Genomic DNA, 25279 nt, shown 5'->3' on the forward strand with positions numbered 1-25279 from the left:
GTGGAGTAGTTTATGACCACTTGAAGGATCGGAAGAGATTTTCCGGCTGAACAAAAGGAAACAGACGTTGCTGCAGCTGAGACTGAAGGGCAGCACTAACATCTGTATTAGAGGAGCAGAGTAGTTGGATTAGCTGCTGATAGAAACTTTGTAAACAAAGTCCTCTCACCAGCCACTTCATCAGGTCCACCTCGCTGGTTCCTTCAGAACTGCTTAAATTCTTTGTGTCAGAGAATCATTTAGCTCCATGTCGACATGAAGCTTCACAGAGTTGCTGCACATCATGGTGAGAATCTCCCAAAGCTGCTCTGCTGGATGTAGATCTGGTGACGGTGGAGGCCGTTGGAGGACAGTGAACTCATCGTCATGGTGGAGATGATGTGAGCTTTGTGACATGGTGCATCATCCTGCTGGAAGTTTCCATCAGAAGATGCTACACTGTGCTCAGAAAGGGATGGACATGGTCAGCAGCAGGACTCAGGTAGGCTGTGCTGGTTAAACCAGGTCATGGTGGTACTAAGGGGACCAAAGTGGGACCAGAAAACCTCCCCCCACCGTTCCACCAGCAGCAGCCTGAAGCGTTGATCCTGACGGCAGGATGGATCCATGTTGTCATGATGTTTCCAGCAGATTCTGATCCTACCATGTGAATGTGGAGCTGAACTGGAGACTCATCAGACCAGCAACGTTTCTCCATCTTCTATTGTCCAGTTCTGGTGAGTTTGTGTGAACTGTAGCCTCAGCTTCCTGTTCTTACTGACAGGAGGAACCCGCTGTGGTCTTCTGCTGCTGGAGACCATCTGCTTCCAGGTTGGATGTGTTGTTGCTGCATATGTTGGTTAGAACCAGTGCTTACTGGTCTTCCTGTTGCCTTTCTATCATCTCCAACCAGTCTGTCCAGTCTCCTCTGACATCAACCAGACCTGGTCCAGACTGCTGCTGCTCGCTGGATGTTTTCTCTTCTTCAGATCTTCTCTGTGAGATGGTTGTGTGTGAAAATCCCAGCAGATCAGCTGTTTCTGAAGTACTCAAAACAACAACATTCCCACATTCAGTCACCTGAATCGCCTTTCTTCCTCATTCTGATGCTCAGCTTCATCTTCATCAGCTAAGTTTGTTTAACTACTTACACGAAGTTGCTGCCGTGTGATTGGCTGGTCAGATATTTACATCATGTGTACCTAATAAAGTGGCCGGTGAGTGCATAAACACGAGTTTTCTAGTCTGTTCATACAGAACGGACTTATTAGCTTGTGATAAATAATAAAACCAGGGATTCATCAGCTGAATATGTGGTTTCCATGGCAACAGCCTGCAGTTTATGTTGCTGTTTCTCAAATCTTTTAGTTCAAGCTACTTGTTGATGTGAGAAAGCGAGTTTTTAAGACTTCTTTGCTGAGTTTGAGTGACAGTTTGACCCAACGTGGACCCGGATACGTTCTGTCACGCAAACTGAAGTCAGGTTTGTTTACTAAGGAAGCAAACCAATGGAAAAATACATTTAGAAAAGCTGATATTCTTCTGAAAGTAATGAACAAACTGAAAGCAAGCAGAGATGTAAAACCTTTAAAGATGTTTAAAACCACAAAGGAAATCCAGCTTTGAGGTAATTGGAGCATCTTTACTCTTCAGTCCCCAGAAATCTGAAGCCGATGAATGTTTTTCTCCTTCTGCAACACTAAACTTGTTTTTATACTAAAGTTTGGGGAGAAATTTGACAAAGAATTAAGATTAACCTCTAATTATTCCAGGTTCAGGATTAAACAAGAAAATTGAAGCTCAGCTCAGAAGTTTCTCTTTTAAGTCAAATTAAAAGAATCCTCAGCATTTTATTTTAACCAGGGTAAAAAATGAAGCTTTAATGCTGTTTTCTATCTAAAAAGGCAGAACTGAAGAGCAGCAGAGCTCAGCGTAGCTCTGCTAGAACATCAACATGACAAAAACCCTTTAAAAGGAAGACAAATATCCACATTTCTCATAGTGTTTCAGTCATTTGAGCCATAAATGTGTTAATGTTCTGCAGGGAAATGAGGGATTTCATTACAGTTTTCTTTATTTGGAGAAACGTTGTGCAGCTTTTTGTTGTACAGGCTTTCTGTGAATGAAGAACAAATAAAAGTTAAGGAGAAAGAGAAGCAAACGCTCCGTATTTTCTGCTCAGTTTGAGTCGAAACGGAAAGCGAACCTGCCTGAAGGCGGAAGCGAGCGTGGAAACTTTTCGCTCCATGTTTCTGAGAAATAAAGGGAAAAATAAAGGAAGTGATCATAGAGAATTTTGTATATAAATCCCAGTGTGTACAAAGTTAATCAGTGTGCATTTTGTTCTTTTTAGAAATATGCCATGTACCATGAGGAAGTAACAGATTTATCATTGTGAGCTTTGATTTTACTGTACAGATGAAAAATTTGTCAATTTAATAAAAATGTCTGCAGTTTTCAGATCTTTGCCTCAACTTGACTTCCTCAGAATGATTTAAAAAAAAGTAAAAAACATTCAAAGCAAAGCATGACTGTACATGTCTGCAGAAGTCAGATACTACATGTAAAAACAACATGACGCTTTGTTTTAGTAATTCCTGCATCAGAAGGTTAAAGTTTTCATTTTAGAGGAATCAGTGAGAAAAGAAGAAGTAACAGGTGTCCAGAGACTGCAGCTTCCCATGTGACCTGTCCCTGACTTTTACAAACACGGATCGGCATCGGTCTTCTTCCATGTTTACATGCTTGACCTGTGACGTTACATCTGCGGCACTAAAATCAGAAACACCTCTTTAGACTTGGGTCAGGGGTCCGCAACCTGCGGCTCCGGAGCCGCAACCGGCCCTCTGGACCGTCCTAACGGCTCTTGATAACAAATATTTTTTAAATACAGATATCATTTTAAAATAATGCATTTCCCCCCCTTTTTTCATGTTATGTTCGTTGAATTTATGACAACTGGAAACTGGGCTTTTTTTAAAATTTAGTTTTGTTTGACATAATTTTCTAAAAAGGTCGACACTCACAAGGGAAACTATCTTTCCTCTTTTTGCAAAAATTTTAAGTTTTTTGTCCTTAATTTAAAACCTCAAATAATAATCTGGTTCTGGAAAATAGCAAAGTTCTTGTAGTATATGAAAAAAACCAACAATATACAGACGTGGACAAAATTCAATAAAAGAAAAACTTACAATGGTCACAGAAATAACTTGAATCTGACTAAAGAAATAATAAATATAAATTCTAGGAAATTTAACCAGTGAAAGTCAGACAGCTTCAACAGAATTATATATATAAAAAAACCCAAAAAACTCATGAAACAGGCCTGGACAAAAGCAATGGTACCCCGAGAAAAGACTGAAACGTTACCAAAGGGACTTGTTAATCCAAGATGTGTCCACTAACTAGCATCACAAGTGTCTACAATCTTCTAATCAGTCAGTGGACGAAGATAAAGAAGCCAGACATGGACGAGGGCAGATATATCAAAGCTTTTTTGTATTTGTTTCCAATAAACCTCCACCAGTTTGGTTGACAGAAGACGTTGCGGGTAAAAATACCAATAAATCAACCTTAATCCTCCTGTAAATCAGCAGATATGAAACAAAGATACTAGAATATAACTTTCCATGCCGTGGCTGCAGATGTAGATCTGATCAGACGCTGAACAGGAGGTAAATCTAACAGCAAAAAAGGGAAATAAATCATTAAAATGCACATTTCAGATTTTTTCTTTAAATAGAAAAAAATGAAGCAAAAGATATAATTTAAAATGATACGTGGAGCACAAGTCTGACAACTGGCCGGTGGAGATTCCTGAGTGTTTAACCTCTGGTGGGTCATGAATTCCTGCCAGTCAGTTCAAGCTGCTGACAGAAAAGAAGAGCAGTTGTCTCCTTTTCAAGCTGCTGAGTTTGTCATGGCTCTCGGTGGAGAAGCAACAGGTTTATAAATCATTCATAAAACATAAACTTAGAATATTTTGTCTTTATTTAATCTGTGACAGTAAAAAGATCCAAACGAGCTCACTTCTGGTGTTGAGTGGATGTTTAGAAGAAGCAGTCTGCAAGTGTGAGGCAGGAAAGACAATGCTGGTGTGTGTGTGTGTGTGTGTGTGTGTGTGTGTGTGTGTGTGTGTGTGTGTGTGTGTGTGTGTGTGTGTGTGTGTGTGTGTGTGTGTGATCATCCTCTTCTCCCTCACAGGTTGCTTAAACAGCTGAATATTTTGGGAAGCGGGCAGAAAATAAATCTCCTCCCAGTTTAGAGCCGACAGCTGCTGGGAAGCTGTGTGGTTGGTCCCACTTCAGCTACAAATGTCTGCTTTCAGGTTTTATTTTCAGCCCATTATCATGGTATTAAAATATTCTTCCATCATGAGGAAAACGTTTGTTTCCACCGACAGGCGCCTTAGATTTCTTATAACATAATTGCATTTGTCAGCTTCTGTGTGGTCCTCCACTGTGTGTTTCCTGATGCTTGTGTCCATATACGGATCTCAAATTTCAATCAAATATCCTGAATCCTTCATTAAAAGTTAAGGAGACCTTCTTCACCCTGTTGCCATGGTTTCCATCCCATTACTAGAAGCTGTGGCGATTCATTGCAACATCTCAGTTCAACCCTGGTGAAATTTACTCAAACTCTTCTAACTGCTCTTGGACAAAGTTCTCATGTTCATATAGAAGACATACCTATCTCCTCTAGGTGCCATCATAAGGTTATTAGTGTTTACACTTCACTTTTATGCATTATATGGTGCATTCATGTGTATATAAATATCCATCCGTCCATTTTCTGCCGCTTATCTGGGGTCGGGTCGTGGGGGCAGCCTATCAGGGGGATCCCGAGGCGTTCCCAGGCCAGGCTTGAGATAAAATCCCTCCAGTGCATCCAGGGACGTGCCCAGAACACCTAACCAGGGAGGCGTCCAGGAGGCATCCTATCCAGATGCACCTCCCCGGCTCCTCTCAATGCGGAGGAGCAGCGACTACTACGAGCCCATCCTAGATGACCGAGCTTCTCACCCTATCTCTAAGGGAGAGCCCGGTGACCCTGCGGAGGAAGCTCATTTCAGCCGCCTGTATTCGCCATAATGTTCTTTTGGCCACTACCAACAGCTCGGTGGGAACATGGATCAACCAGTAAACCGAGAGCTTCACCATCCTGCTCAGTTTCTCCTTCACCACTACACACCGGCGCAGAGCCCACATTACTAAATATGCATTTATAGAAAGATGTCCATTTTTATTTGTCTACATAAATCACAAGTGCACAGATTTATTTCTTTGACTTGTCTCATCCAGCATTATATCAGCTGAATAATGTTCTGGCTGCTGTATTGTGTTGAGCTCTGCGAGAACTTCATACCTATGAAGCTTCTCTTGATCATCTGAACGCTAATTTTACTTGTTTGTTTTATTTTGAATAATTGCTTGTTACAGAAGGGACTGGAGGGGCAGGAAAGAAAATAGACAAGAGAAAAAGATGTACCACATAGAAAACAATTCAGTTCAACCACAGACTGCTACACCAAGAACGACCCTCGCAGGAAGACAAAGTCAACAACTGTCAGGAGCACCAGAGATGAACAAGCTAAAAGTGCATAGACATTTCATGTTATTTAACAAACAGGAAACCTTTATTTAACACCACTGGAAGATTGGCGGCTGCTGCTGCCGGATTTTCTCCATCTTGTTGGTTCAGTTTAACTCTGAACATCATCATGACTGACTGTTTCCCACAGAACGTTTGGGTGGCTTAAATCAGTGCTTCTCTAACTTTTTCAACCATGACTGCCAAGATAACATAAGCTGGAGTTCATGAGCCCCTCTGAGTCAGATTTGTAACATTACCTGTCAACTAACTTTGTTGTTTATGTGTTAAAAATGAGGGTGCAAATTTTATATTTTTATCTCTACATTATTTTCATACTGGCAGACTTTTAATAAAACAAAACCCTGATTCTTTGATAAACATAGAATAACTTAATTTAGATGTATTTATGGAAAAGCCCTTGAGATGCAGCATCATGTTTGCAAGGAGGACTGTAACAAAGCAGCTGCCCATTACATAAAATGTTTTAAGTACAAGAAAAAGTCCTAAAAATTTAAAGTAAATGTCTGGCACATTTGGATTTGTTTAGGCACTTTTGCACTTTTATTCACATTTTTTTGTACAGTAAATATCCATAGAATCATATAAACGTTTTTGTTGGCATTTACTGATATCTGACTTCTGTCTTTCAGATACTTGTGAAAGAAAGCATTGATGATGATTGACAGATATTGTGTTTAAAGGTGCAGAATGTAATTCGTGGTAAAATGTCCCCTTTAACTCACCTGGCTGGTGTCCTCTCCTGGGTGTTTAGCCAAATGTTCCCCAAGGGCCTGAACACTCTCTAAAGGGTTTGGGAGAGGCCATGAGACAGACGGGTGGGGCTTAGGTAAATGGCACTTGGGTTTTAGATCGGGGAAATGGTTTTAGATTTAGTTATGTGTATTGATATGATATTTGGGTAGGTAGTTTTTATATTTATAAGATCCATTTAATTATGTTTAGAATGTATTAGAATGTTGTGTTTTATGTGATGGGAAGCACCTCTGTTGGGTGGAAGTGGTTTAGCCCAATCAGCAGAGGATATAAATGGTGCCACTTGGCTCATTGGTGAGGGTTGCTGGTGGAGACTGGTGGAGGCTAAGCTGTGCTACAACAGTCTGGTGTTATCCCTCTGGTCAATTACTTATGCCAAACCAATAAAGACTTTTGTATTGGAGTCTTTTGAGTGGGTTCACTGTTTCCAGATGCTCACACGGCAAGCATCCTTCACAGGGACCAATAAAACACATACATGATATTTCACACATAAAACAACAAGCATGACGTACAACACAATGCAAAATATATATTACAAAGGCAATACATTAAGGATTAATATTTAACATAAGACTTCATAGAATAGAGTCCAGTTCACAAACCTTCTCCTCCAGACTCTTGCATCATGTCACAAATTAAAGTTTTGGTCTAATACAATTTACACATGAGGAAAAGTGCTATTCATGGGTTTCACTGATGTCATGGTTTTCCAGCAGCTGCCATATTTAGGACCCAGTAGCATCAACTGTTAAAGAGAAAAATGGCAGTTGTGCATCTCTGCTGGACAAAAAAAAAGTGCTATTTCAAAAGTAAAAACGGTATTTTAATGTTTGATCCATATCTTATATAATCTGAATTGGCGAATCCTCTAAAATATGATTTAACATTTACTGAATTTGTCATTTGCCAACATCTACATTTATCTAATTTACAATCTACCCCACTACCTTACTGCTGCTTCACATCAGGATGGTAACTGAGGCCAAACATCCTCATCTGGTAGATAAAAATAATTCTTCATCACAGGAAAGCTGTGTCTCAGAAAGCAGCTGACTCCAACCGGATCCATTTTCAGACTGGCTCGGAGTCTTTATTCACTTCTTTACCAGCTTTGTGGGCAATTAAAACTGTCATAAAGTTACGTTTACTATCTCTTTTCTCTAGCTAAATGTTTATTTACAATTATGTTTGCTGTGTGAAAAAACTACCATATAAAGAAGTGGAGAAGGCATTTATTAATTTCTAATTGTTTGATTATATTAATACCTGTCAAGTTCTGGATATGAAAATGAGGGAGATTCTCCCAACAAAATTTCCAACACACGCCCTCTCGATTCATGGCTGGTGTTCGGGATTTTTAAAGTTTACTTTCTCCCCGTGTCACACATAATAGAGGAGATTTGTGGGAAAGTTATAACACGGGAAAAACAACAAAACAAAAAACGTGAGTTTTCCAGACGAAATAGGGTACTTAACTGATATCAGAATATCCAGATAATCTAATAAAATCCTGATTATCTGGTACTGGACGTATTGAAAAGGAGATGGTTCTCTGTATTCTCGCCAACCCAGTCCGGTCTCAGGACGGTCCTAAAGATGGCGCTGCTAAAACACAGTGACATCACATGAAACCCACCTGTTAAGTATCTGGCAACCCCCTAAAATGATCTTTGCGACCCCCATGGGGGTCCCAACCCCCAGCTTGAGAACCACCATGAAATGTGTCCATCTATCTGTCTGTATCATCATCAGCAGGAATATCACTCAGTTAATCAGAAAAATCACCGGACTTTGATCAGATTGTTGAACCAGATTATTAAAAGAAGACTTCAGCGACCCCACATTGTGCCGAGAAGCTTCCAGAAGAATTCCTGAAGTGTTTGTTTCAGGCTCAGCTGCTGTCGATTCATCAGTCGGGATTTTAACAAACAGCCTTCAAAGACAACTGCTGCTCCACCTCTCTCTCTCTCTCTCTCTCTCTTTTACAGACACTCAACCAGCATCCACACAGAAAGTCGAGGCAGTTTCATTCATCTCTGTCTCGTCTTCCAGCAGCAGGCAGGAATCATTCGTGGCAACATGGCGGAGTAAGTCCTGATTCCAGAATGACTTTCTGAATTCACAAGACTCATAAAAAAAAAGGCTGAATTACATTTTTATTTCTTCCTCGTAAAGGAAAAAGATGTCCCTAAGCCGGAAAAATCATCTCAAGGTAGAATCTGAGAGCCAAAACAATCAGAATCAGTCTCCAAGTCTTCATATTATCAGAGATTATAAACATTTTTATTTTAGATTTCAAAGCCAGTTTGAATTTCAGCTTTTTTTGTGACTTTGGTCGTCATGATGAGCCACCTCTCCTCCCTCTCAGAGCCTTCTGCTGCAGATCGGAAAGACAATCCTGGAGGAGGAGGCGCGGGAGGCCGAGAAGGAGAAAATGGAGTACATAGAGCAGAACTGCCCCTCTATTTCCATCCCAGGATCCATGCAGGAGCTCCAGGTATACCTCCACCACCTGGATAACCGTTTGGACACAATCAGAATCAGCAGTTTGCAACCTTTATTTCCTAAAAAAAAACCTTTAATTTAACAACCACATTCCTGACCCTCAATACTCCTCAACACTGTGCAGCTTTTTACTTTTAGCAAATAATAGTGAAGACTCAAACAATGCCTTTGTGGTTCTGCTCAGATCCCTGCCTTCTCATGGAAATACTCGTCTAAGATCTGTGGATCTTTTTTACTTTTTATGCTAAAACAACAACTTCTGATCAAGTAAAGTAAAACTCAACATGTAGCTTTGCTTTGTGATATGGATGAGTCAATTGTTTTGTGGCATTGTTGCGACATGTTTTATGCTTACCAGGATGAACATAAACTCGCTCACCGACCTGAGTGCAGAAATCTCTGGGGTGTGTAGCTTTTTTCTTATTTTATTAGAATTTTTTTCAAATAGTCTTGAAGCAGATTTTATTGATCCAGTCAGCAAGTTATGGTGATTTAAATGAAAAATCATATTTTAATTTAAACATTCATTCAGCCTCTGTTGAGTGAAAGCCTCACAGACCCCCTTGTGGCTCCTTGGTAACCCCCATGGAGGTCCGGGGGCCCAGGTTGGGACCACTGCTCTAAACTGAAGTTTCAGTCATTTGTTTGCTTTAGTTAACAATATTTTTCAGGTTTCATTTCACGTTTAGCTTTAATATCAACTCTGCTATTATTTGTCTTATTTCTAAACTAGCGATGCGTCGTTCCTGAACGATCCATCTCTAAGAGCCGGCTCTTTGCAGCGAACCAGAAGAACTAATGCTTTTCTAAAGCTTGTTACATCCTCCACGAGAAGCGAGAACCTCTTGCTCTCAAGGCTGCAAGAACAAATTTAAGAAAATAATTTTTTGTCTGGTCCATTCATACTCCACGACAAATTTTGTCTCCGGATCACTGAGGCGTGTGATGTCTGATTTAATGTTTAAAGAACCCAGTTAATTCATATTTAACAAGAAGCTTTGTCAACAACAGGGCGGGTTGTGGACACGGCTGGGTCTGTGTGTTTTAAAAAGTTTGTACTTTCTCTTCACTTTAATCAGCTGTTTTATCAAAACAATCCGTTTTACTAGAAAAAGTGCGAAAGCGGCAACTTTCAGGTTAATGTTTTTTTGTGTTAACCACGCCCACTTCAATTGTCTGACCAATCACGCGATACTTCGCGGGGCCTCACAAGAAAAAAGTTCTGCCAGCCTGATGTGTCGAGAACTGTCTTCAAATTAGTCCCTTGGAACAATATGGCGTCATTTTTTTTCTCTGAGCCAGGCGAATCTTCCTTCTTTTATTTTGAGAGGCACAGCATGTGGCCCTCTACATCTAAGAGGTAGCCTCTGGTGGTTAAAAGTGAAGCCGATGCGGGAGTGCATAAAACTGCAGTTCCCTCTTCATCCACTAGGGGCTGCAAAACAGAGCAAATCCCCATAGACTCCCATGTTAAAAAGACCAACTTCACAGCACAAATAAACATGTTTACTGCCTGGTTCAAAAATCCATTTTAGGTTTAATGAGTCATGTTTACCTTCATGACAACTGTGGGGGAGTGAACTTTTTTCTAACTCACCCATTTAAAAGTAATTTAATCTCGAAATTTGGCACATCTAGGGGCATGTCATTTTGATTGACAGGTACCGGATCTCCTGCTGCAAGTAAGAAGAATGTAGAACAACCGCGGTTTTTAGCGGTTAACAACGTGACTTAGCTTTAGCCCGCTCACCTCCGTTAGCTGGTTAGCTCCTGTTAGCTCCTGTTAGCTCCGGGTTAGCTCGGTTAGCTCTGAGCTACAGAAAGCTCAGAGCTCACTAGATGTCAATCATCCGCCGTGACGCTCCCAACCCTTCTCAGCTCCACCTCTTTGCCCATATTTGTATTTTCTTGGCGAGACGACGCGCATGACACTGCCAAGATGGCGATGGTAGGAACCGCCCACCGAGCTTCAATTCAGCTCTTCAGAAACCTACGGGTGACGTCACGGAGACTCCGCCCATCTTTTTATGTACAGTCAATGGTTACATCCGAGGAATGATTTGGATCATACCACTATGTATGGAAGGAAGGGCCTCTTAGAAGACAGGGACTGTAGTGGTACAGACCAGGAAAAATTGGAAGCCAGGTTTAAATTTCAAGCTTGTCAGGAAAAAATTGAGAAATTAGCTAATTTAAAGCTTCATAATCAGAATTTGGTCTTTGTTTTACGTGATTTTATTAGTGTGGTTCTGTGTTATTTTGTTTGTTTAAAGATTTGATTAAAATACTAAACATAATTATGTTTTACAGTATAATGAAAAAAATCCACAAAGAGAGATCTTATGATAAAATAAAAAAAAACTAATTACCAACAAAAAGAAAAAAAACACTCAAAATTAATAAATTACACTAAAAATATGAGCTCTGAGTAAAAGTAAATGAAGAACCATTTGGGGGCTGAAAGAGTTGACTCTTCTAAGGGAGCTGAGTCAAAAGAAACAGTTCTTTGAAAAGAGCTGAACTTCCCATCACTATTCCACACTGGTTGTAAACTTTAATCTGAGAGTAAAATTCCTTTCTAACAACAGGACCTGTGTCGGCAGCTTCACAAGCAAATCGATTTGGTGGATGAGGAGCGATACGACATGGAGATAAAGGTTAAAAAATCCACCAAGGAGGTATTCTGGTTGTGTTTTCTGCATATTTTCGGTTTATTGTTTCATTTATAATGAAGAGAGAAAACATTATTATCAATTGAACACATCTATCAGTGACTATCGGTGCTATTTGAGGACATCAGATAAAACAAATAACTGTATTTTGTCTCAGATTGATGACTTAAAGGTGAAGGTTCAAGATCTGAATGGGAGGTTTAAGAAACCGGCCCTGAAGAGAGTACGGATGTCAGCTGACGCCATGCTGGCCGCCCTGCTGGGATCCAAACACAAAGTGTCCTTAGACCTCAGAGCCAACCTGAAGCAGGTCAAAAAGGAGATGAAAGAGGAGGTGAGTGCCTCAGATCTTATTTTAGACTGCAGTTAGCAGTGTTAGAAAGGTTCATGCTGCGTCGTAGTTTAAAACTGCACAAGCACAGCATGGTCTGATCAACTTATTTGTTTAGTTTTCTGAACAAATGGTTGTTTTTCTCTGCACTGGTTTGTCTCAGGAGAAGCAGACAGGAGACTGGAGGAAGAAAATTGAAGACAAGGCTGGGATAGATGGAAGGAAGAAGATGTTCGAGACAGAGGCGTGTTAGTGTTTTGCTGTTGTTGACCATAATTAAATCTGTCTTTGCTGTGAATCTACATTGACTACAAGCTGTATGGTTTACAACTGATGCTGATGTGTTTAATGGCAGCTAAATAAGTGATAAAAGAAAAAAAAAAAAGATTAAACAGACCACAGCCGGTAAATGAAAATAAAATGTTTAATAATTTATATATATCTTGTCTTTTAGAGGAGAAATGGATGGATGGATAATATATATTGCAGTGCATGATAAAGTGAAAACAGAACAGTGTCGGTTTGTTGGAAAAATCAACTGGCCAATAAACTTGGCAACTTTGGGCTCAGAAATGGGCTGGTTTGGATAAAAAAAATTATATAAAAATATTAAACTAAATGAAATGATGAAGGATGATGGGATAAAGGATGTGCATTTATCTTTCCATCAGGGACCTGCAGGTTTTCCAAGTGTCCCTGCTGGAACACACCTGACTCAGACTCACACAAGCTCTGCACATGTCTGCTAAATGCACATTGATTTTAACCAGGTGTGTTGCAGCAGGGACACTTGGAAATCCTCCAGGACGCCAGCCCTCAAGGACCAGGACTGAGGATCCCTGACCTACATAGTACTGAACTGTAAATGACACCAATACGCCACTCATGCGACCAAATGAGAAGATGAAGAAGAAGCATCTGTTTCTCTGTTAAACTTTAGCATGGGTGATGACAGACATTTTTGTGTTGATATAATACCACAAGTATATAGTACTTTTTATTCTATACTGATATCAATACTTCTTGTCCCTTAAAGAAAATCATGATTGAAATTATGATTAATTGCAAGGGAAATATGGAACTTAAATACAACTCCAGCACATAAATAGTTAAAATGATAACATAATTGAACCACAGGTTAATAAAGATTATTCACATTGATTAAATGAAACTAAAAATATAATGTGTGAAGCTTATATAATATAAAATAGAGCATAATAAGCTGCAGTCTGCATTAAACCAGTAAAATATCAAAACAGTAGCAACATCATGACATTTGATAGGCTGCTGTATTTATGTGACACAGAGGGGATGTACTGTCGCTGGGTTTTGTGCACTAGAGCTCTGTACCATGAAAACAAATGGCATTTAGTATCAGCAGAGTGGTATCTCCATACACTTCCACCCAATCTCTGGAACATCACATCCTTTGTTTTAAAGCTCATCTCAAGACTCATTTGTTTAAACTTGCTTACAGTCTTTGACCATTTCATATCACTGTTTTATTTGCTGCTTTTTAACTGAGTTAATTTAATTTGTTGACTATCCTATCTGTTTGTTTTATTGTCTGTTCTTATTGCATCTATTTGTAAGCAGCCTTTAGCAGGGCTGGATTAAAAGTGCACAGGGCCCCTGGGCCCAGAGTGTTCCCGGGCCCCCTTCCCCACCAAAACATTTTGTGAACAAATTGTGAAGGATACACTGTAAAACAACATTTCTAACATCTCTCAGCCAATGGTACCAATGGCATGACACTAGACACTGTGGTAGAAGTATCTGGCTTGTATTTACATTTTGTTTCATGTTCAAACAACTGGTGCCCAAGTAGGCATGGGCCCCTGGGCCTGTACCCATAATGTACATTGGATAATCCGGCCTTGGCCTTTAGTCTCTTGAAAGGTGCTCCAAAGAAAATGTATTATTATTATTGTTAAAAAAAATGAATCGAATCCGATCATTTGACTGGAAAATATTGAAATATCCACTCGAGTATCTCCATGAATGTGCTTTATATGGTGGATATAGTCCTATTAAATGTGTCTGTCTTTTACATAGAGCTACTAATGAAAATGAATGAAATTAAAAATGAAAATGAAAAATACTTTATTAATCCCCAAAGGGAAATTCAGTATTGTAGCAGATAATTAACTTGAGGAGGTCTTGTTCCGGAGGCTGACGGCGGCCGGCAGGAATGATCTTTTGTATCTTTCAGTCTTACATCGGACCTGAAGAAGCCTCTCACTGAACACACTTTGTTGTTTCTTCACTGTGTTGTGGAGAGGGTGTGAAGAATCCTCCATCATCTTCATCAGCTTGTGCAGCATTCTTCTTTGGACAATCAGCTCCAGCGGCTCCAGAGTTATTCCAAGCACAGAAGCAGCTTTCTGGATCAGTTTGTTGATTCTCTTCATGTCTCTGGTTCTGATGCTACTACCCCAGCAGATGCTGCAAAGCTGACTGCACTCTCCACAACAGACTTATAGAAGATATGCAACATCTTGGTGCAGACGTTAAACCATCTCAGCTTCCTTAAGAAGTACAGTCTGCTCTGACCTTTCTTGTAGATGTAGTCAGTGTTGCATTTCCAGTTCAGTTTGTTGTCCAGCTGAACTCCAAGATACTTGTATTCCTCCACCACCTCCACCTCCTTTCCCAGGATGGAAACAGTGCTTTCTTTATTCTTGTTCCTCCTGAAGTCAGAAATCATCTCTTTTGTTTTCAAAACAAAACAAAAATCAAAATAAAAACACGACTTTACATAATAAATGTATAAAGTTATTTATTTATTTATCTATTTGCTTATTTATTTATCATTTTATGAATTTATTTATTTATTTATGATTTTAACAATTTATTTATTTATTTATCGTTTATAGAAATAATTATCTCCGTTTTTTAATCCACTGTAAACGCACCGTTTCTTTTATTTTTTTGCACAGCCTTCATGAGATCACGTGAGTCACGTGGGATCACGTGACTCCATGAAACCTCTGTCATACTCTGGAGAAACAAGGAAATCTCCACAACAGCAACAGGAGGCTGGGATCTGTTAAAGTTTCAGGCAAATATCTGTAAACACATTGAAAGAAGACAAACAGAGACATAATATTTATAGCAGCTGGTTCCACCAGAAGAGCCAAAATGACCGCAGCTGTGTTTTTCGGCTGCACTTTCATCGCCTTTGGCCCGGCTACAGCCCTGTTCCTCTTCACCATCGCCCGGGAGCCGCTGAGGGTCATTTTCCTCATCGCAGGGTGAGAATAAATCATCTTTTATTTGGGAGCAGGTGGTTTGTCTTTGTGAAAGACTTAGAAAACTGATGTTACTGCGGACTTTGCGACAGAAAAGCCGCTAGAAAGCAGAGCTAGCAAGTTAGCCTTTAGCTTCCTTAGCTTCCTCTGTTGCTAATGTTAGCTTAGGTTTTAGCATCACGATCTGATTATTCTTCACTAAATCCTTTTATTATGTATATGTATATTATGTATTAATACACAGATATAAGTTAATAGCATTTATGCCTCCCATTTAGACTCTTCTAACAGCCCATTCTTCTTTAGAGTATTAGCATCAGCATTACATACGGTTAATGACAGATTTATAAATGATTATTTATTCATAATCAATGCTTTAAGTGGAACGAAATAAGTGGTGGTACTCCCTTAATGAATTGCTGTCAGTTTTTCATGCAAATACGGGACAGAAACATGGATGATACTTACATGTAGATCTATAAATTGATCTGTAGTTTAATAGTTTTATTGCACAGAAATGGCTAAAATAAACACAGCAAGTTCTAAATCAAATCCACATTTACCAAATTTAAAGTGCCAGAGACATTTTTATGAACTTTAAGCCTCATTGCATGGACATTAAAAATAACACTGAAAAGTAATACATAAACTTAAAGTTCATTAAACCTTTCATGCAGGAATTAATAATAAAAACAATGCAACATTTTTGTAAAAAAAAAAAAAAAAAAAAAAAAAAATATCACCAAACAAGTGGAAGTGGTTTGTTTACAAAAAATACCCTCCATTCATGATTATGCAAGAAAAAATTTATAAATAGGAGCCCACTATAGCTTCACTATGCATGAAAGGGTTAAAAACATAAAAAAGTTATACATTTAGACTTATTTAGCTCATTACCAGACTAATTTAACGGTGTAGAACTATTACACTTTTCCTCTGTGAAATATGTTTTTCCCAGCATCAGGTCTGGTAAGTAGTGCTACTGTAGTAAATGACTGTTAACTAGTGCTACTGTAGTAAATGACTGTTAAGTAGTACTACTGTAGTAAATGACTGTTAAGTAGTGCTACTGTAGTAAATGACTGTTAAGTAGCAGTACTGTCATCACTCAGCTCTGCTCCAGTTTGTAACTTTACAGCCGCCATAGTTTTTTCTCCGCCTTTCCTCTCAGCTGTAATGTGGTGAAGTTGGAGGAGGGTATACTGATTGCTGAAGAAAGCCGGTAAAACTCCCGGTATGCAGTATACACTGTAAAAATAGTCCCGGTATGCAAAGGGATAGAATTTAAAAGGGCTGGTACTGCGTACCGCTGCATACCAGCCCACTTAAAGCACTGTTTGTTAGATGCCATTTTTGTCTGGTTTTGCCTGAAAATTAGATGTGGATGAATGCAAACAGATGCTGGGAAAAGATAAATTGACTCCTTGTAATTTAGGCTGTTAAATGAACTGGATGGAGGGATGCTCAGACTGTGTTCATCCATTCATCAGAAACTGACTGAATAAACAGCTACTTTAAGCTACTGCAGTATTTCTTTAACTTTGTTTGCTATTTTAGGTCTCATGTTTCAGGTTATAGCCACTTTCCACAGACTGTTACTGTCTGATTAAACAGATTATTTGTGTGATTTGCCTTTTGAAGGTTGGAGCTGGAGATGGCATCTCACACACACATCCAATCCAGTCTACTTTATTTATAAAGCACATTTTTAAATACAGAATGTCGCCAAAGCGCTGCACAAAGTCGAATATCGCAAAATAAAAATAGCATGAAATAATAATGTTGTTAAAATAATAAAAAAGGTAAAACAATTAAAAATAAATAAATACCCAATAAAATAATTAAAAGAAAAATAAAACAAATAAAAGACACAGAGGACTGCACAACTCAAAAAATAAAAGTGGGCCTTGAGACGAGACTTGAAGCACTCCACTGTGGGGGCAGTTCGGACATGGAGGGGCAGAGCCTTCCAGAGTCTCGGACCGACTATGGAGAACGCCCTGTCCCCTCTAGTCTTAAGTCTCGTCTTCGGCACCACAAGCTGGGACTGGCTCTGAGACCTCAAGGTGCAAACTGGGGTGTAACTTTGGAGGCATTCGGTAATGTATTGAGGGGCCAGTCCATTTAAAGCTTTAAAAGCAAACAATAAGATCTTAAAATCAACTCTAAAACGTACAGGCAGCCAGTGGAGAGAAGCTAAAATTGGCGTGATGTATTCATGTCTTCTGGTTCCAGTTAAAAGTCATGCAGCAGAATTCTGGACAAACTGCAAGCATGAAAGAGCGTGTTGGCCGATACCTTACATAAAGACCGGTGCAGCAGTCCAGTCGAGAAGAAATAAAAGCGTGCACAACTTGTTCCAGAATGTGGGCTGACAGTGTTAAATTCAGAAACTACTAAAACACAAGGGGTTTCTCACATTTTCTGCTTTAAAATGGATTGGAGAGGTCCCTCTGATTTCATTTCTACCCTAATAGATCCGACTTTGGGGAGATGTTCCAGTGAAAATCACCATCCAATTAATTGGAAATGCAGAAAAAGTCTAATTTCTCATGCAGTAACTCCTGAAGGAGGCGGTTTTTCCTGTTAAACATGATTATTCTGTAAAAGTAAATTATTTTGAAGTTGCAGTTTGACCTTTGTGATCTTAAGAATCTCTGGATAAAACTTACAGGTGTATTGAAAGGGATTGACATTGATGTTTGTTCTCAATGCTTTCAGAGCGTTTTTCTGGCTGGTGTCACTCCTGCTGTCCTCCTTGGTGTGGTTCATCTCGGTTCAGATCAGTAATAAGGAGAGCGCCGAGCAGCAGAAAGCTCTGCTCATCTTCGGCGTGGTGCTGTCCGTCTTGCTGCAGGAGACCTTCCGCTTTGCTTACTACAAGCTTCTGAAGTAAGTCAGCTCTTGACTCCTTCATTTCACATCACAGTAGACTCATTTAGTTTAATATTGGGTCTAAAATGAGTAGATAGTGCACTTGTATTCATGTCAACATGCCTTGTAGTTTCCAAGCATGTTAATGTACTGGAGGTCTCTGTCCCAGTTTCACACCTTTTATTCTGAGTTATTAAAGGTTTATTGTTGAAGCTCAGATCATCTTCCGCTGGCTGACATACATTCTTGTTATGTTATTGTTTACAGCACAGTGAAGCTAGAAACTGAGACTTTTTCTGTTTGTATTTTCCTTCAGGAAAGCTAACGAAGGCCTCCTCACCCTCAGCCAGGAGGAAACCATGCCCATCTCCATACGACAGCTGGCCTACGGTCGGTGCTGTTAGCTGCGCTTTACATCACCTTCTCTTGCACATATAGATATACAGTTGTGCTCATATTTATTCATCCCCTTTCATTAAAGAAGGAAAAAAAAACAGCTGCCTGTAAAATAAGCTGAAATTGACAGAAGTAATAATAAAAGAAATTATGAAAATCATTACGTTATTTTCCAGTTCTGGTTCAATAGAAAGATTGTTTTTAAAAAGCAAACAAATAAGATAATTTATTACATATTACATCAGTCATAAAGTAATATTTAGTTGAACAATCCTTTAATGTTTCCTCTCCAATCAGGTGTTTTCTGTTCCTCTCAGTCAGACTTCTGCACCTGTTGACAGGGATTTTGTCCCACTGTTCAACAGAAAAGTCTTTAATTTGTCCAGGACACATTTGTTGTTTTTTTTTTGTTTTTTTTTCTTTCTTCAACTCAATTAAATAAAAAAAAACAATCTTATATAATAAATAATCTTATATTATTGAATTATATTTTTGCAAATTTTTAGTTATTGTCTCCAGTTATTTGAGTGACTGTTGTAAATTCAGCCTTTTCTTTAATGAAAGGGGATGAAGACATATAAGCACAACTGTATTTGTTAAGCAAATATTCTTGGCTTTGTATATTTTAAACACATTTGATGCTTTTTGTGGCTTATTGTGTGAAATTTGTCAACATAAGTGAAAATAAATGAGGGGTAAGAAGCGATGCTCATGCCTCAGCAACGTGTGGTAGTAAACATTGTTTCTGTTCTTCGCTGCAGTGTCCGGCCTCGGCTTTGGCTTCATGAGTGGAGCGTTTTCTGTGGTGAACATTTTGGCAGACTCGGCCGGGCCGGGCACGGTGGGGATCCACGGAGACTCGCAGCTCTATTTCCTGTCTTCAGGTGCCAGCTCTTCTAAGCTGTTTCAGTTTCCAGGTTTCAGGCGCTTCTACTTCTGTATTTTGGACAGTTGCTTAGTTGATCTATTTTTTTTTTCCCAAACCTTTTTTATGTCAAATGAATTGATCATTTTGGTTCTTGAGAGTGTATTTGGATCAGAAAGTGAAGTTTGAGTTAAAGAAACCACTTAGTGATGCATTTAATAAGCTCACTAATGTTTGTAATTTTAAAGCCAGACTTTTAATTGAAAGGAAATTCTACCAGTCATCAAACAACAAATATACTTACTGCTGTTTACTTAAATGTGAGTTGTACTGAATTAGATGACTTTAAATCTGGAAATAAAACAAATTATTAGAGATTATGTGAGTTTTTCTCACCAGTGCAGGAGACTGAATAGTTCAGTCGGGAAGGTTAAACTGTATGTGGTCATTTTTATCCAGATCAGAAGTGACTGAAAGTGTTTCCACTTCCCATCAACTGGAAAGAAGTCATGAAACATGCGACTAATGTTTATTTTCCTTCCGTTTTAAATGCAAAACAAGATCTGTCTGGAAAACCGGCGAATGATCGCCAAACGTTGCTGCATTTGCTTCCTCATGAGGAAAACCTTGAATGATCCTCTCTTGTTTGTTCCGTCTTCAAGCCTTCATGACCATGGCCATCATCCTGCTCCACATGTTCTGGGGCGTCATCTTCTTCGACGCCTGCGAGAACAAGCATTGGTGGTCGCTGGGCGTCGTCATCACCACCCACCTTGTCGTGTCCTGCCTGGTGAGTTAAAAGCAAACTAAACAAACACCTCAATCACAGCAGAAATGTATTTTGTATTATTTTATATTAGAAAAATGATTTGTTTATTGATCGGATAATGTTATTGAGTTTGTAACCAACGACATGGATTCAGGATAAACTGAGAGAACACAACACGGCACTGTTATTGGATTTACGGAAAACATTCAACATGAATCAAATCAACGTGAACGTTCACATCAGTGACGAAATTCCATCCAGTGATTCCAGAGTTTTGTTTTTTCCAACTGAGGTTGATATTTCTTAATATTCACATCCAGCAGATGTTTAATCGACCAATCAGAGAAGGCGTGTGGATCGATTGATCACCGCGATTCACAGTTTCATTCGGACTGAACGTCTTTATTATTTCTTCTCTGCTTCTTACAGCAGCAGATCGATGCTAAAGCAGGTCCTCCAACTTGTCCCCCGGACCTCCTACAGCGGGGGCGTCCAAAGTCGGTCCTTTCCATGTGTCCCTGCTCCAACACACCTGGCTTCCATCAAATGTATCAAACAGCCAATAAAGTTCTGCACTACGGATTCATTTGAGTCAGGTGTGTTGGAGCAGGGATACATGGCAAACCTGCAGGGTTCTGGAGCGTGAGGACCGGCGCTGGACACCCCTGTCCTAAAGGAACCGTGGTCCAGCTTCAGGTCCTGGATTAAACGATGAAACTCGGCTAGTTTTCCACTCTTTTCTGGAGCGTCTCTTTTAGTCTCTTCTCCTGCAGCATCAGGACGCCGTTGTCGTGGCTCCATGTGGAATCATCACTTCCCCAGTTTGTTTTAAAATTGTCATCATTTATTCACAAGTTCGCATCACACTTGGTGTGTGCAGACAGAAACGTCGACAGTTCGCCTCCGAGTTATTATCAATGTCGTGTTGATTGTTTGCATCGGCCTCGGCTTTCATTATGTTTTCTGTCTGTAAAGCGTCTTGAGACGGCATTGCCGTGATTTGATGCTATATAAATAAAGTTGAATTGAATGGAATCAATGTGGAAAGGCATAAAAACCAACACGAAACATGGCTGTGTTTCTCCTCCAGGCCCTGGAGACACTAAAAGGTCGGACTCTTTCACAGACCTATGTAGGGACTGTAAGATGGTTCTGTGTGATGATGCATGAGAGGTTTGAGGGCTGCTTGATTATGGCAAAAATTATAATCACGATTATTTTGACTGGTCGCGATTATTTAACACAATCATCCATTATCTTTAACATGAATATAGTTAACATTAAAGTGAGACTTTTAAACAATGATTCCACATATTTTATAAAACAAAAAAATAACATGAAGCTTTGTCTTGACAAAGTGTAAATACTGATGTAAACTGAATAGATAAATATAAGTAAGGATGAAACAACGCTACGCGTCGTGGTGTTCTAGACTCCGTGTCGTGCATTATAACCGTCTAATGGACGGTTCCGAGTTGTTTAATCTGCTTTTACCGCTTATATAGGAACTATTTTACGTTGGCCTGGATGTACGTTTTATACCAAACAACCGCTGTCAGGCTGCAGCGCGTTTCTCTCATTCACCTGTTAAAAGACGGCTGATCTGAACCAGCTGGTTAACGCGTTGCTATGGTAACGCCCCGTAACGGAGGGATATTACAGTGTTTAACTGGCCGAACTATGTATAGGAAAACAATGCAGCCAGTTTTCACTGACAACGGTATAAACTATGTTTAGGTGAACTTCCACAACCTACTGCAGTTATTCTACATTGACCTGCAGCCGGAGCCGACTGAGACTGGCCGCCTGGGAGTGCTTTAGGACGGGAGAGGCTCCCGCTGCTCCTTCCTTACAGTAACTGCAGAACAATATGTGCCTCCAAGTCAGTCGCCAAAACACCAGAAAAGTCTCTAATAACTCCAGTAAAAGCTGCTAGATTTGTCGCTTTTAACAAAAAAAGTCTCCAGATTTAGCGAGAAAGTCTCCAAGTTGGCAACAGTGTCTGAATGAAAGCAAAGCGGCTGTGGGAGGAGTTTACAGCACAGCGCTGCAACGCCAGAGACGCTCGATTAGCAGCTGGAGACAGCAGGAGAGGAAACTGCAGAGAGAAAAATAATCACACCCTTTTATTTTTATCATCGTTGGAAACCCAGATCGTAGTTGAGATTAAAATCTGATTAATCGCCCAGACCTACGAGGTTCTATAGCTGACTTGTTCAGAAAGGGGGGGTTTAATAAGCACCTGCTTCAGCCTACACCCCCTCACCTCCACAGGAAGAACCAGTAAGCTATTTCCATTCTTCATTTAGAAGCAATCTTTTTATTTTTCCCCGCAGACGTTCCAGAACCCGAACTACGTCGGCAGCCTGGTTCCCACCTACATCATCTTATTCGTCATGGCCATCTGGGCGTTTTACACCGCCGGCGGCTCCCTCAGGAACCTCAAACTCTGCCTCACCTGCAAAGACAAGGACTTCCTGCTGGCAAACCACCGGCCCAGATAACGCTGCATGCTCAGCAGAGTTACTGGACTCTTCCCAAAGATCCCATAGTTTACCACACACACACACACAGAGTACATGAGTGTTAAAATGCTGATTCACCGTAGAGGTAATCCACCAACATGTAGTCTAAACAAAACAACAGCAGAAAAGGTTTTTGGAGGACCAAACTTGGATTATTTTGAGTTTTAGCTTTCAGAAGCTCCAGCGGCGGCGCTCTTCACACACACCGCTCTGAGAGCTTCCTCTGTCTGACGCGTCGACGTGTGGATTCACCACTTCAGATCTGTCTGTAAATACTGTAAGCTGCATTTTTGAACAACCTGATGTGTAGATATTAGAACCTTTTTCAAGTTGTGACCCACCACCTTTAGTCCGAACAAGAACTTGCCTTTAACTGGAACACGACTGCTATTTATGTGTTTTAACTCTGTTACCTTCAGGTCATGGCTGATTGACCTCTGGAGGACGATTCGATTAACTCCTAATCATCACATAAGAAATCAGATTACTGCTTGTGAAAACTGGGACGAACGGATGCTGAGGAGGAAAATCAGCATCCTGGTAGATCCGCTGATGGATTACGTCCTTTTATTTGGTTAATGTGTTGGCAAACGCATCGTGCATACAAGCAGCTGGAGGTGATTGCTCAGTGATCTTTGAATGTTCACTTTCAAATTGCCTTTTTATGATTTCGCTTGTGGACGAGCACTGGAGTCAGAATGAGTCCAGAATGTCGGATATTCCCTGAAGTTTTTCTTTGCACCTGATTTTATTTTCATCTTCTTGTACAGTTTGATTGAAACCTGCGTCGTCTAACTCTGATGGGATGTAAGTCGGTATGAGATGTCATTTTTCTTTTTTCCTTGCTGGGACTGAAGTCCTGAAAGAGTTGGATTTGAATAAACCCGTTGAATACAGCAGATCTTCTGGGCGCTTTTTCTGGCTTCGCGGCGGGAAGGAAGCGCGTGCCGGCCGTGTTCACGCCGTTCCTGCACGCTCAGTTTTGCTTTTGGTAATGATCACAGACTTTTGTTGTTTAAAGAACTTCCAGTCAGTTGCATTTATCTACTAAAATAAACAAAGTCAGTTCATGACTCGGCATCATGGCTGGAAAGTCGTGTTTATAACGTCTGACATGTTTTATCCACCAGAATCTGAGCTGAAAGTTGTATTGTTGCATATATGAGCTTTACAGTTCTGATTGATGCGCTGCTGCAGAAATATGGATGCTGTCATGAAAACCCACCACCCACCACGTCTCAGCAGGTTTACAGGGTGCTGACTCACTGTCAGGGGTCACACTACAGCTGATGCCTTTAATCTTTATGTGCTTAAGTTGTCCTGAAGTATGAATTATGGTCATGTTTTTGTTAAAAGGGATTTTATTTCTACCTTACACACTTCTGTTGCAACGCTAGTATTCATGTCCCATTCAGGTCTAATCAGCTAATTACATTTTAGAAGATTTATTTCCCCAAATAAAAACAAAAAAACAAAAAAAAATTATCAGTAAAAATAAGTTTAAGAGAATAAACATGATATTGTTACACCTTCTAAATGTAACTCAGCCGGTTCATCATGTCCACCTAGTCACAGCTTGGACCTCTCTTGTCCTTCTGAACTGCCTTCATTCTTGGTGTCGTAAATCCAACAAAGAGTTGGAAACATTTAGCTCCATGTTGACATGAAGCTTCACAGAGTTGCTGCACATCGTGATGAGAATCTCCCAAAGCTGCTCTGCTGGATGTAGATCTGGTGACTGTGGAGGCCGTTGGAGGACAGTGAACTCATCGTCATGGAGATGATGTGAGCTTTGTGACATGGTGCATCATCCTGCTGGAAGTTTCCATCAGAAGATGTTACACTGTGCTCAGAAAGGGATGGACATGGTCAGCAGCAGGACTCAGGTCTGCTGTGGAGGTTAAACCATGTCATGTTGGTACTAAGGGGACCAAAGTGGGACCAGAAAACCTCCCCCCACCATTCCACCAGCAGCAGCCTGAAGCGTTGATCCTGACGGCAGGATGGATCCATGTTGTCATGATGTTTCCAGCAGATTCTGATCCTACCATGTGAATGTGGAGCTGAACTGGAGACTCATCAGACCAGCAACGTTTCTCCATCTTCTATTGTCCAGTTCTGGTGAGTCTGTGTGAATTGTAGCCTCAGTTTCCTGTTCTTACTGACAGGAGGGAACCCGCTGTGGTCTTCTGCTGCTGGAGACCATCTGCTTCCAGGCTGGATGTGTTGTTGCTGCATATGTTGGTTGGAACCAGTGCTTACTGGTCTTCCTGTTGCCTTTCTATCATCTCCAACCAGTCTGCCCAGTCTCCTCTGACATCAACCAGACCTTCTGGTCCAGACTGCTGCTGCTCGCTGGATGTTTTCTCCTTCCAGATTGTTCCCTGTAAATCCTGGAGATGACTCCATGTGAACATCACAACATTCCACGTTCAAAGTCCCTAAACTCCCCTCTGTTCCTCATGTTTAACTTCAGCAAGTCATCTTCTCCATGTCTATGTGACTAAATGCGCCGAGTTGCTGCCGTTTAATCGGCAGATAAGCTGTTTGTCGACTGACCGGCTTTATGTAATGAAGTGGGTGATGAGTGTATCACACACTGTTCAGTCATAGAGCGGCCAGTCTGCTCAGTCTGTAATACCGACCTGAGAACTACTGTGTGTTAGCAGACAATCAGAAAATACGTTTTTTTTTAATTTTGTTAATGAGCCATGAAGTAAAACAGTCATAATTCACCTGT

The 25279-nt window shown here is 40.3% G+C and overlaps 2 protein-coding genes across 2 annotated transcripts; both read left to right on the forward strand.

The window, feature by feature from the left end:
- Positions 1-8343: 8343 nt before the first annotated feature.
- On the forward strand, positions 8344-12112 carry LOC306774626 (troponin I, fast skeletal muscle-like; the record flags this gene model as incomplete). Its single annotated transcript, XM_079264762.1, has 6 exons — positions 8344-8438; positions 8527-8563; positions 8720-8848; positions 11445-11534; positions 11686-11862; positions 12023-12112. Exons 1-6 carry the CDS (start codon positions 8431-8433, stop codon positions 12110-12112), a joined length of 531 nt encoding a protein of 176 aa, XP_079120888.1. The 5' UTR covers positions 8344-8430.
- A 2765-nt stretch (positions 12113-14877) lies between these two features.
- On the forward strand, positions 14878-23429 carry aph1b (APH1B gamma secretase subunit). The gene is made up of 6 exons (XM_079242254.1): positions 14878-15113; positions 17832-18002; positions 18301-18374; positions 19142-19264; positions 19908-20035; positions 22351-23429. Exons 1-6 carry the CDS (start codon positions 15001-15003, stop codon positions 22516-22518), a joined length of 777 nt encoding a protein of 258 aa, XP_079098380.1. The 5' UTR covers positions 14878-15000; the 3' UTR covers positions 22519-23429.
- The last annotated feature ends 1850 nt before the right edge of the window (positions 23430-25279 follow it).

This window comes from Telmatherina bonti, assembly GCF_933228915.1.
Source record: "Telmatherina bonti genome assembly, chromosome: 1".
NCBI lineage: Eukaryota > Metazoa > Chordata > Actinopteri > Atheriniformes > Telmatherinidae > Telmatherina > Telmatherina bonti.

Bases quoted from the DNA above. Each gene is read 5' to 3' on its own strand.
- aph1b (XM_079242254.1), top strand. From the start codon at position 15,001: ATGACCGCAGCTGTGTTTTTCGGCTGCACTTTCATCGCCTTTGGCCCG. The intron at 15,114-17,831 runs GTGAGAATAAAT...CAATGCTTTCAG, and splicing joins GTCATTTTCCTCATCGCAGG to AGCGTTTTTCTGGCTGGTGT. The intron at 18,003-18,300 runs GTAAGTCAGCTC...ATTTTCCTTCAG, and splicing joins GCTTACTACAAGCTTCTGAA to GAAAGCTAACGAAGGCCTCC.